Raw genomic sequence first — 13,444 nt, forward strand, 5'->3', positions numbered from 1 at the left:
ACTTCCCCAAGGTCACAGAACATCAAGTGCAGAACCACCACTTCTAACTTGGGTGCCATTCCAGGGGCACACCGGAAAGCTTCTAGGTCATTACCTTCCATGTCTGTTTTTGCAGAATTATCCAGAGAAGTTTTTAAAAATACGCATTCTTGGGTAGACCTACTGAATCAGAAAATGCAGGAGCAGTGCCCAGGAATCCATCTAAAATTCTCCTCTGGGTGATTGTTTGGCCTAGTCTACGACTAGCATTCTACCTGCTGGTCCAGAAGGGGAGCAGTTAGTCAACTTATGGCCTCCTCCAGATGTCCCCCAACGGTTATCCTTGCCTCCCGCTTCTTACCTCTTTACTCCTCCATCCCGCTCACACTCCTATTCAGTCTTCCTAAAATAATGCTTTTATTGTGGACGAGGCAGCTTTGGCTAAGCCCTTTTCAGTACACTAACCATTATAAATTTTATCTCCTAAACACTGGTATATTCATCTCCCGATCTTAATTCCACCTGTACTACTCAGGTTCAGGCCACCGTCATTTCCTGGTTGGATTTCCACGATGGCCTCTCTGGCCTCCCTGCCTGCAGTCTTGTCCCCTACAGTGTGTTTTCTACCCAGCCACCATAGCGCTTTTCATAAACACAGATGTCATATCCCCACTGTGTGGAAAACATTTTTCAAGGTAGTTGCTCTAAAAATCTGTATCCGTAGGCCCCACTTCAGACTCACTGACTCAGTCTCTGGGAGTGGGGCCCCACATCTTGTATTTTTATAAGCTCCTCCAGTGATTATGATGCTATGATAGATTATTGTTCAATAAATATTCAGTCCCTTCCCCAGACCTCCATGAACGTAAATACTTCCCTGCCCCAGTGATAACTGGCTTGGCCCATGTGATTTGCTTGGTTCATGGGATGTGAAAGGAACCTTAAAATGTACTTGATTGGCTGGGGTTATGCACTAGGTGTCTACTGCTCCCATGAAAAGATGCCCTGGGAAGCTTGTTGATTCCAGAAGATTGAGAGATATATAAAGCTGACTTAAACCCAATCAAAGACATGGAGCCGAGCCCACTAGGCCCAACACAGAACAGGTCTATCCCAGATGACCCACAGATACGAGAAGAGGAAATAATGGTTGCTGTGGTAACCACTGAGTTTTGAGGTATTATAGTTCCTTATGCAGCATCATTGTGACCACAGATGACTGATAAGATGCGTAGCCAACGTGGGACACTCTGGACAAGTCCAAGTCCAAGCTCCTCAGCCTGGCATGCAGGACCTTCTAGAACGGGCTGGCCACCCTGTCTTCTCTCGCCATTCCCTTGTCCCAGCCTCGGTTCGGGATTAGCTAACTGAACAATGTTCTCTGACATCACCACACCTCCGTACATGCTGTTCTACCTTTCCCACTCATCTCGCACTACTGCACTCCAGTAGCTCCTTGAAGCCGTAAGTGCCACCACCCGGCACCCTGAGAACACTGTTACATCCTCACCTGTCAGCACCAGACAACCAGCCACAGACAGGAGAGCATCGGCACAGGGGCTCGGAAATCAGGCTGCCTGTGTTTGGATCCCATTTCTGCCTTTCACCAGCAGTGTGGCTCTGGGCAAGGTTTTCAGCAACTCTGCACCTCAGCTTCCTCACTCCTTCCACCCCACAGCTTTGTAGTGACGATGATACATGAAGGGGGGTAGATGTTCAGCACAGAACCCAGCACACAGCCAAAGGTCAACAGGTCGCCTCCTCCATGTCCCAGGGCCCAGCACAGGGTGGGGCCCAGGACAGACTCAGCCAATGAAAGACCAGGGGTACTGTGGTTTCATTTTCCTCCCTTTTGACATGAACCCGTGATTCCCTGGCCAGATACATAAACACTATGTCTGTTGGGAACAGTACCTGCTTTTCTATGAGCCGGATGGTGTCCTCCGAGGCCTTGTCCTTTGACTTCTTCAGCTTATTCATCGCGCTGGTACGAACCTTCCGCAAGGACTCTTTGGCTTTGTTGGTGTTCTGCTTGGCCAGTTTCACTAGCATTTCCCTGTGCTCCCTGGTCACTCTGATAAAAAAACAAAAGAACATTCAACAAAACCATCTTACTCACATGCACCGCTCGCCAAGAATTTAACATCACGCTGTCCATGAGCTCAGCGGTTTGTAACCTTACTCTCTGTTGGTGGTTGACGCTCACATTCCTGACACATGCCTATGGTGGGGTGCTCAGGGTCAAGTGCAGTTCCCGGTGAGTGAGCTGAGCAGAGCCAGTAAGTAGTACTTAAAAGCATGAGCCAGGGGGTCTAGGCAGACCCGGGGTCAAATCTTGGCCGTGCCACTGACGAGAAACATAACCGACTTCCTCTCCTCAGAGTCCCCATCTTTATAATGGGGATGTCAGCATCTGTCTTAGGCAGCAGTGTGGAGAGTATAGGAGATGATGCATGTTAAGTTGTTTAGCACGGACCCTGGCACATTTTAAGTGTTCAATCAAAAGAAGCAATAATTAGCTATAACGCCACCCCTTCTCTCCCACTACAGAAAGCAATGCAAATAAGTGATGATGCTATAGCTATCTCTAAATAGCCCCAAACAAGTAAGTAGCAACCTTCAGAATCTTAACTATTATCATAGCAAATTGTTAATTACCTCAAAACTGATCAAGATATAACACGAGTCACAACATAACATATGAGAACCACTGCACCAGTTAACTTCCGTGAAGAACCCATGAGAGTGTCTGGCCCATTAGAAATGCTTAATGAATGTCAGTGGTTTTTACTATTAACATCCTCATCATAATCAGAACGAGCACATTGAGGGTCTACTATAAACCACGAGGACAGGCGCTTTACAGGTTGATCCTTACAAAACTGTATGAGGCAGTTATTATTACTTCTATTTCACCTTTAATCAATCTCGACAACACAGCAGCGTAGCCCAGCATGTCTGTCCTGCCTCTGTTTCTTCATCATGCACACACTGAGGGCCTGCTGCTACCTATCAAAACCAGTGCTGGGCACTGAAGGCGCTACGATGGCCATCACAGACCTTCGTCCCGCCCTCCAGGGGCTTAGCTGGGGAGAGAGATAAGAAAGAGAAATGTACAAGCGTGTGAGAAGTGCCGTGGTAGGGGGAGTGGGGAAGGACAAGGTGCCACCGGAGCACAAAAGCAGCTCAGCTACCTCACCAGGAGCGGTCCGAGTCTGGGGAGGGCGCAGCAAGGGAAGACTCTCCTAGAGAAATCATACCTCAATGTGGTATTCATTGGGTCTGTTCACTAGGAGTCTGGTTCTTATTCCTGCTGGTAGGAATGCATTTCCCCATCCTCTCTGACATTTCGTGTGGCTGTACAGCTTGCTTAGGCCAGCGAAACGTGAGCAGAAAAGATGGGTATCGCCTGAGGGCAGAAGCTCTAAGAGCCAGTGCGTGCTCTGCCACGTTTGTTGCCTTTGGCCACAGTATAAGTGGGGTGCCATCAGCTTGGGTCCCAGAGTGACTATGATGAACAGCACCCATCCTGCAGCCTGAGCAAGAAATAAATTTCTCCTGTTACAAGCCATGGAGACTGGGGGGGCTGCTTGTTACTACAGCATAGCCCATCCTATCCCGACTAATAGCACACGAGGATCTGCAGAGGGAGTGCAAGCTGCCAGTACGGCGTGGCAAAGAGAGACTTCCAGGAGGAGGACAGAGCATGTAGAAAGCCTCTGAGCTGCAGAGACCATGCTTCATTTGAAAAATTGAGCGCAGATAACGAAGAGAGTGACAAGAAATGGGGCTGGAAAGCCATCTCATGGGGGGGTCTTGTAAGATCATAAGTTCCATTTTACAGATTCAGAAATGAGGCCCAAAGAAGTTTGGTATCTTACACAAAGTCAAGTCCAAACTGGTCTGTCTCAAAAACCAATGGTCTGAGTAGGACAAAATTCCTCTGCCCACCGAGTCCTGAAATGGACATCAGTGGCAGATGGTTCCTGACCCCTCAATGTGGTGCTTGCTTAGTAAGGACAATCCCAAGTTCTGGGTTCATGTTCCATGGAAAACAGCGGCAAGCAGGGGTTAAAGAGTTAGTGGCATCTTCCTTATGTTTATTTTCCCTAATAGGATGAGAAAAAATTTTTTTTTTATTTTGAGAGGATAAACTCTGAAGACAAAGTAGACAACTGTGTTATAAATAAATCCTTCTGGGTTCAGCTATTTGAAGGTATTCTCCAAATAAAAAGGATCCTGATTACTACCGTTATTAAACCCCTGTATGCCAGGTGAGTACTTTAAGTTCATTACCTCACAGATCTTCACAACAACGCTTCAAACTAGATTCCCACACCCCTCATCTGCAATGAGCAAACTGAGGCACGCAGATGTTAAGTAACGTGAGTGACAGAACTGGGATTCAAATCCAGAGCTTTCTGGCCTGTACTCTTTCCACTACTCCATGCGGCCTACTCCTTGTAATCTATTTCACATAAATTATGCACTGCTGCTGTTACTTCTGCTTCCAGGCAGAAAGCTTTTCAAAGTCAGTAATTTGAATCTTGGGACTGAAAAGGACAAAACCACCATGTCAGGAGTTTAGGGATTTGGATCAGATCTTGTTACTTTTATGGTTTTTAATTCATTGAACAAAAATCATGCTGACATGTTTAGGTCTCTTTTTTGTGCTGCCAAAGCACATGTCAGTATAAGGAAGGAACAGGAAAATTAAAACTTGATCCACTGATTCAAAAAACTTAATCCTGCTGAAATACTAGGAGGGGCAAAAAATAAATGAATCTAAGTCTGTAAGAAACCTCTTAAACTTCTCTAACAAGAAGTATTTCAATCTTATATTTCATATATAATTTGAAATAGGGATCCTACTGTTTAGATCATCTTTAATAAAATAAATTTTTTTTATCTAATCAACATCCTTTTCACTACATTGGTTTATATTTTACATGAAGAAAAAAACCATATATTTAAAAAAACATAAACTGGGGCTCAACAAAATCTTAAGAGTAAAAGGTTATATAAAGAAAAAATCACGATACCTGTAATTTGGCCTTAGTAAAGTGTATTTTGTATTAATGTCAATGTGACATTACTACACTGTTAACTTCAGATAGTTTCCATACATAATAGCATCCTATCAGAAGCTGACTATCCTTGGGCAAGTTACTTAATTCTCTCTGAGCCTCAGTTTTCTCATCTCTAAAATGAAGATGATAAAAACACTTTACAGGGTGATTGGGAGAAGCAGACACAACATCTATAAAGTACCAATACAGGGAGCGGCATATAGTAGCCTTGAATAAATGACAGCGTTTATGAATGTCTTAATCAAACACAATTACATTCTCATGAAACAAGGGCACATCTGTTTTAGAAAAGAAACATACTCTATTATGGAAATATTTTAATTCCTTTCCAAACCAGTGATTAATACATCTGATCGTCTCCATGTCAAATCTGCAGGGTTCTCTGCGAACTCGCTAGTTTGTATCCCAGGCTTCCGAACTCAGCCAGCGGGTTCTGAACAGCCGATTTGCCCTTGGTGTGCATTTGTTCATCAAGCACTGGCTGAGGCCCCTGTGTCCCACGCCAGGTCCCGGGCCACCCTGAGGAGCTGCAGGGCGGAGACAGGCCTAGGCCAACTTCTCCCGAGGCTCAGTCCCGTGGTGGAGACAAACGTGTCAACCACTACTTAGAAAGACTGACTGCTGCTAGGACAGACGGACCTCCTGTGGAAGGCACATGCAGAGTACTAGTCACACTGCCCTGAGATGTGGAGAATGCCCAACTTGTGAGCTGCGGAAGAAAGGAAAGGGCATTTCAGGCAGAAGCATGGTGAGAAATATCATGACAGGAGGGCATGAGGCTTAAAAGGGGCAACCGGGTCAAATTTGTTCTGTAGACCCGGAGTTTTCAAATTCTTCTTTAGCCACAAAATCCTGGCTTCAAAGAAAATCAGGGCAGAGGCCCCATTTATAAAACATATAAAAAGAGAGCTATTCCAGTTAATGAAGAAAAGGGCAGTAGGGAAGGATGGCACTCTATCCCGGGCCTGAGGGAAAGGACAGGGAGGAGGGTAACACTATCAAGGGCCTGAGCGTAGCTCTACCCTGACTCCCCTCCATCTGGGACACCACCTGCTGGCTGAGTGACCTTAAGCAAGCTACTTAAACTCTGAGTTTTGATTTTCTCACCTGGAAACAGAAATTGAAAACAAACAAACAAAAACAGCATCTACCTTTCAGAGTTATTTGGAGGATTAGATGAAATAACACACAAAAAGTATACAGTACAAAGCTTGGTAGAAAAAAAAATCATCAGAAAACATAAGCTGCCTTTGTTGCGATTGTTACTTATGTTTTGGCAATCACTGATGCATCTTCAAATAATGAAGAATTTCTCCACGAAAGTTTTTATCAGCAGAGAAATGGCAGGGCAAACAATCCAGGCTTCATCAAGATGACTGTTTGGGATCTGATGAGTAATTGAACATCTCACACACATTTTAAAATCCAAATGCTCCCAGCATACAGCCCTGAAATGTTCTTTTTTTCAGCATTCATTCATTCATTCAGTTTATAGTTTCATTCTCCAGCTATTTACTGGGCACCTACTGTGTGACAGTCACCATGTCAGGCACTACGGATATAGCATTAAACACACATGCGCTTATAGTCTGGCAAGGAAAGCAGTCATTAAACAAACACACGCACAATACATCACAGTCATACTAAGCACAATAAAGACATACAGAGTTCTCTGAACATAACAGCAGGGGAAGGGAGTCTGACCAAGCTCTCCTTGCAGGACTCCGGGAACTAAAGGTGGAGATATTTCAGTTAAGATGAGTAAGAGTGGAGGGGCTAGGGGAAGCTCACTCCCACCAGAGGAAATGGCCTCTGTAAAGTAAAGGCATTTTTCCAAGTTAGAAGGCGACTACTGCTTATGAGGGGGGAAAAGGCAGCGTGCTGCAGCCCAGAACCCAGACGAGAAAGACTGTCCCAAATGAGGAGGCTGGAGAGGCTGGCAAGGGCAAGGCTACATACACAGGCCCTCCTGAGCCTCAGCAGATCCATGAATGGATGAATGGACGGACAAATGTGGTCCATACATACAGTGGAATAGCACTCAGACTTGGAAAGAAAGGGAATTCTGACACATGCTGCAACATGGATGAATCTCGAAGACATTATGCTAAGTGAAAGAAGCCAGACTCAAAAGGACAAACAGTACCTGATCCCACTTATATGAGGTACCTAGAATGATCAAATTCATAGAGACAGAAAGTAGAACAGAGACTACTAGGGACCTGAGGGATCAGGGGGATGGGAAGTTGTTTAATGGATATGATTTCAGTTTTGCAAGTTGAAAAGAGTTCCATGGAATGGTTGCACAACAATGTGAACGTAATTAATACCACTGACCCGTGCATTTTAATATAACTTTTATGTATATTTTTAATGTATATGTTACACACCCAAAAAAAGTGGGGGGAAGAAAGTCTTAGTAGACTGCTCCAAAGAACATGGAGTAATATCATAGCTTTCTGAGCGAGGCCAAGGAAACGTGGTCAGGTCTGTTTGGTGTAGACAGCAGTTACACAAACCAGATCTAAGCACATGCCAAAAGCTGGCCCAGGAGCCTCTAGGCAGACACATGGGGAGCTCAGGACCCACCGTGCAGCAGCTTCTTGGCTGGGTGATGAAGACAGCAGCCTTTTCCGCTGGGGTCAGAGAGCCTCCTAGCATAAGGCAGGGGTTTTGGCCGAGCTGGCAAGGTCACACTTTGTTTGTAAAAACTCCACCAGGCAGGTCTTCCAGTAACATCCTGGATGGGGGCCTTCCTGCCAAATTCCTTGAGCATGTTCCCATGGACAATAAGCAGAGGGCATGCCCCGCGGGTAACTCACACAGCGGAGAACCCCACTGACTGGAATGACACTTCCATCGTTTCAGTGAGGATGGGACACACGTACAAAGCCATTCTCCTGATGTGTATCAAAGGAAGCTACTCTCGGCTCGGACAATGACAGTAAAAACCTGTCATAATAGTATGTCAGCACACAACTTTCAAAGGCTCTTTGGTCACTTAGAGGGGACTTTAAAAGGTAGAAAGGACATGCTTTAAAGCCAGGAAGGCCTCAGCTGGAATCCCAGCTCTGCCTCTATTAGCTTCAGAACTGTGAGCACGCTATCCAACTTCTCCAGACTCAGTTTCCTCATGTACAAAATGGGAGTGAGAATGCTACCGAGACAGCAGGAGCAGAGATTAGGTAAATGATGGTGGCAAGGGCCTGACCCCACCCCCCCACCCCTGCCAGTGTGCATGCGCTACAGAAGCTCAGCGCGGGGTGGCTGGATTCGTCGTCTTACTACAGAAAGTCCGGGACTTGGGGATAACAGGATGCGAGTGGTGTGGGAGAGAAGGACCAAAAGGATGTAGTCACTCGGGGCTTGAGTCCTGAGTGGATGGTGAACAGAGAAGAAAAGAGTGGGAACCGAGGGGAGCAGCGGGCGGCGGGGGCAGTGGGAGGCCCGAGCTGCGCCCCAGCAGCTGTGGGAGACAGGCCGAGAGAAGGAAGCTGCGCTTCCAGGGAACGGCCCATCAAAAACACATCTGACAGCGCCGCTGAGAGAACCTCGCCTCCTCCTCACTGGCTTCGGGAGACTTCCTCCCAATAGGGGCATCAGCCTGCAATCAGCAGCAGACACACGCTCTGCTTTATTGTTTGCTGGTGGGCGCTGCCCGATGCCGTGGGGCCGCTGGCCTAAAGGAAATGTTTTTGTTTGTGTAGCCCAGCCAGACTTCCTGTACTTCTAGGTACACAGTTCCCCCTCTCCTCTTTCCTCGCACCCCCACTCCCCTTTGGCTCACAGGCCTTCTTACATACACTAAAGTCTCAGAAAGACATCAGGTGTCCTTTTAGCCCAAAGGACACCATCTACACCCTTTGAAGGGCTTCTACCACCAGCAGTAACTGGTTCTCTCTGGAGATACAACTGGTCACCTGCCTTCAGAGGGCTGTCCTGTGACTGAGGCCTGGCTAGCCCAGACATCCCATCCTGAAACACAGTCCATGAGGGAAAGAGAAAGGGGTCACAGCGCCACCCTCTCAGCTCAGTGACCTTGGTTCAGTCACTCGTCTTCTTCCTTGTCGCCACAGACGGATGGGAATCCAAGTCCGGGGCTAAGTGGAGCAGCTCTTACCTCAGCTTTCATGTACAGGAAAAGAGCACGGGTTTGGGGACCGAAGCAGACTTGTTTCCAACCCCAGCTCTGCACTTGGAGTTAAGTGGGTAACTGTGGACCGTTAACCTTTCCTCCATGAACCGCAGAGAAGGATGCCTGGTGAAGCGTTAGAACAGTCCCTGAAGCCGGAATGCAGGGTTTGAGGCCCAGATCTATCATGTCTGTGCTCTATGGCCCTGAGCAAGTAATTGTACCTCTTTGCCTCAGTTTTCCCAACTGTCAAATGTGTATACCACCATTAACTTAGTGAGATTATTATAAAAATTAAGTTACTGAATGTGCTGGCTTATGGTGATGTGCTCAATAAACAATTATCTATTAATATGTCCTTCAATTGTCAAATCAGGGGGTAATAAACGTTACCTTTCTCCCACAGTTAGTGTTAGGAGCAAACGCGAGATGATGGTTAAGGAGCTTTGCATTTGTAGGCACTATTTTAAAGCTTTTCATCATATCAGGACTGAAAATAATGGTGATGCCTCCTCCTGGGCGAGAGCAGAGCACAGAGGCTACAAGCCCAGGCTCTGAGAAAGACTGCTGTCCTTCCACTTGCTAACCGAGTGACAGTGGGCACAAGAGCTCCATTCCTGTGACTTGGTTTCTTCATCTGTAACAGGGGTAATCACATACCTACCTGAAAGACTACTGTGAATATATTAATATAAAACCAGCCCCTGGAACAGCAGCGGGCACAGAGTGAGCGCTCACGTCCACTGATTCCATGAACCCTGGGGGCGTCACTACACACTTACCGCCTGCTAGGACCTGTTCCAGGAGCCAGGTGTACAGCAAGGAACAAAAGTGACAAAGCTCCTCCTCTTCACATTCCAGTGAAGGAGAGAGAGAGGGTAAACAATTAACGATATGAAATGACACATAAGTGCTATGAAGACAATAAAGCCAGATAGGGAGGGAAGGCGGAATCCTATTAGCACAGTAAGGGCCCGTTTACATCTGCCTAGACATCTGGTCTCGGTGTCACCTGCTGACCTTTGATAATGAACATTTGCACAGTTCTTTCCCCATGCCAGGCTGTGAGCTGACACATGCTCTGTGCATCAGCTCAGTGAATCTTCACAACAATTCCATGACACTGGTGGTATTATTACCCAGATTACACCGATTAGAAAAGCGAGGCTCAGGTCGAGTGACCTACCCAAGGCCACACATCAAGTTCTCAGGAGACCTGAGATTTGAACCCAGTGCAGCCTGACTCTTGAATTGCAAACCTCCCTTGGTGCTAGATAAATCTCAGCAACCACTAGTATTTATACGAGTAAAGTGGTAGTATAATACTATTCTTATTACTAATTCTGCTCTTACATTAAGGCTGCTTAGCTATATAGTTCACTAACTACTCTTCCAGGCCCCCTAGAGTTCCAAGGGCAGTGGAGAGAAAGGAAAAGGGAACCTACAGAGGACTGCAGTGGACTAGTGGCCATCAATTGCCAGGTTCTGTAACAAGGAGCAGGACACAGAGGGTAGAGAACAGAGGAGGGAGAAGGAGAGGCGGGGGTAGGGGGTGGGGGTAGCTTCTGCATAGGTGTTCGTGGCAACTTTCTCCCCAGCCCATGCTCTACTCTGGCTTCCTGACTGCACTTTCTTTTGTGTTTGAACCAGAACATCTGTGCTGGGAGGGAGCCCCCATTTCACACACTTGGGACCTGAAATAGTAGGAGGCGCTCCTAAAAAGCCACAGGCCAGGTGGGAACAGGAGAAGGCAGGCATCCTATCCTGCGCGGAGGCTCGCCCAGGCCCGGAAGGCACTGGAATTCGTCCAGCAGAATGAATGGCTCTGGGAAAGCAGCGATGGCACGGCGCGGCAGGAATGAAAGGGCTAGAAGAGCAGCTGCAGTTGCTCAAATGCAGTTTGTGGCTGCCCCAGCCCAACTTAGGTCATTAGGCATTCCTCTCTGATTTCTTTTTTTCCTTTCAAGATGGCTAAAGGTCTGTATGTGTGTGGGTGTTGTAAGAAAAGGGTATTACCAGTATTTCCTGGAATGTGCCCAATATACACACACGGCCCCTCATACAAGATCCTCTAAGCGACACAGCAGCCAGACAAGGGGGCCACAGAGCGGGAAGGAGGTAGGTTCCAGGTCAGCAGCCCAAAAAGCAATGTGATCATGTGGCAAGAACAGGGGCTTCGGAAACAGACAGGCTGGATTTGAATAATGACTCCTCTGCCTACTAATCTGTGACCTGGAGCAAACTACTTAAACTGATCCCCAGTTTCCTCATCTGTATTCTACCCATCTCAAAAGGGAATTTCTCTGCAGCCACACAAACAATGAGATCACCATGAAAAGATGTACACACAAGATATTGTTATGCAAAAAAAGCAAGTTGTAGATATTTAATCCCATTTATGTAAACTAAATATGTATATATGTGTTCGTGTGTGTGCGTGTACGTTTGTGTCTGTGTGTGTGTGTGTGTGTGTGTGTGTGTGTATGTTTGTATATGCATTAGTTTAAACCTGGAAGGATATATACTAAACTTACCAACAGTTACTCCTGGGAAGAATACTTGGGGAATAGTAAAATAACTTTTTACTTTTCTGTGGGATTTGAATTTTTGCAATAAATGTGTATTGTTTTACAATTTAAAAAAGAGGTGAAAATCATATATCTGATAAAATTCTAGTACCCAGAATATATAAAGAACTCTTACAACTCAACAAAAGGACAAAAAAAAAACCAAAAACAATTAAAAAATGGGTGAAAGAATTGAAAAGATATTTTTCTAAAGATACACATTTGGCGATTTGCCAGATGGCAAATAAGCACATGAAAAGATGCTCAACATTATTAGTCACTAGGGAAATGCAAATCAAAACTAATAATGAGAGACCACTTCATACCCACTAGGATGGAAATAATAACAATAAACAAATAACAAGTGCTGTCAAGGACTGATGGAGAAATTGGAACCCTTATATATTACTGGAGAAAATGAAAACGTGGAGTTCCTGTGGAAAAGTTTGGCAGATCCCTCAAAAGTTAACAGAATTATCATCTGACCAGCAATTCCACTCATGTGTGTATACCCAAGAGAACTGAATGATGTTCATTGCAGCACTACTCATAGCACTAGCCAAAAAGTGGAAATAACACAAATGCTCATCAATTTACAAATGGATAAACAAAATGTGTTATATACATTTAATAAATGTATATATTAAGTATATACATTTAATAAAATGGAATATTATTCAGCTATAAAAAAGAATGAAGCTTGAAAACACAATGCTAAGAAGCCAGTCACAAAAGACCACACATTGTGTGACTCCATTTATATGCACTGTTCAGAATAGGGAGATCGATAAACAGAAAGCAGGTCAGTAGTTGCCTAGAGCAATGGGGGGTGGGGGGTAAAGTGGGGAGTGACTGCTAAGGAGTACAGGGTTTCTTTATGGGGTGATGAAAAATGTCCTAAAATTGATTGAGGTGATGGTTGCATAACTCTCTGAATATACTAAAAACCACTGAATTCCACACTTTAAATGGGTGAATTATATCTCAACAAAGTTGTTAAAAATGACATGTGCCTGTCTGGTTCTTGTCACCGAACAGTACTTGCCTGCCAGATGGAAAGCTTAATGACAGGCAGCAAGCCCTTGGTTTCCTCACCTGTGGAACAGCAAGAACGGCTCCCCCACACCAGTTAACAATCACTGTGCGGAAAAGGAATACTCAATAACAACTGCTAACTTGATAACGACAGTTTAAAAATAACATTCTCTCATTTACTGAATTTCTTTCCTTTCCTCACCAGTGTCAGATCTTCATCAAGGTCTAACGACTCTGTCTGTCTGCTCCTGCTCCCTCTCCCCTTTATTCTTCACAGGAGTTTCTCCCAGTAACTCTTCATCAGAATAAATCCTGCTATTACCCCATTTTACAGATGAGGAAACTGAGACTCAGTGCTGAAAGGACCAGCCTAACATTACATACCTCTTTTTATTGGTTTTCTTTTCGAGGTTTTCTGACTGTAATCTTGGCTCCTCCAGGCATCAATTCTGGCTCTCCCTGGCTGCAGGAGCTGCTACCCTTCCCCGTTTCACTCAGCCTGGGGACCACCTTACTCTGCCTGGAAAAACCTGGCCATCGTCTATGAGGAACTGCGCATCAGCAGATGGTGGGAACAACACTTGAGAAAGAGAATTCGGGCTAGAACTATAACTCGGGGCTTTTTACTGTTACCCATGAAT

At 45.6% G+C, this 13,444-nt stretch overlaps 1 protein-coding gene across 1 annotated transcript in view; it reads right to left on the minus strand.

Annotated features, from left to right (window-relative positions):
- The window catches only part of MRRF (mitochondrial ribosome recycling factor), a gene marked incomplete at its 5' end in the record, with an annotated part of 50,842 nt that overhangs the window by 8,695 nt on the left and 28,703 nt on the right, over positions 1-13,444 (minus strand). Inside the window, one exon of the mRNA XM_019630007.1 lies at positions 1,894-2,053. Coding sequence (XP_019485552.1) covers positions 1,894-2,053 — 160 coding nt within the window. The remainder of the gene's footprint in view (positions 1-1,893; positions 2,054-13,444) is intronic.

The sequence above is a fragment of the Hipposideros armiger genome, unplaced genomic scaffold (assembly GCF_001890085.2).
Source record: "Hipposideros armiger isolate ML-2016 unplaced genomic scaffold, ASM189008v1 scaffold_880, whole genome shotgun sequence".
NCBI classification, from domain to species: Eukaryota; Metazoa; Chordata; class Mammalia; order Chiroptera; family Hipposideridae; genus Hipposideros; species Hipposideros armiger.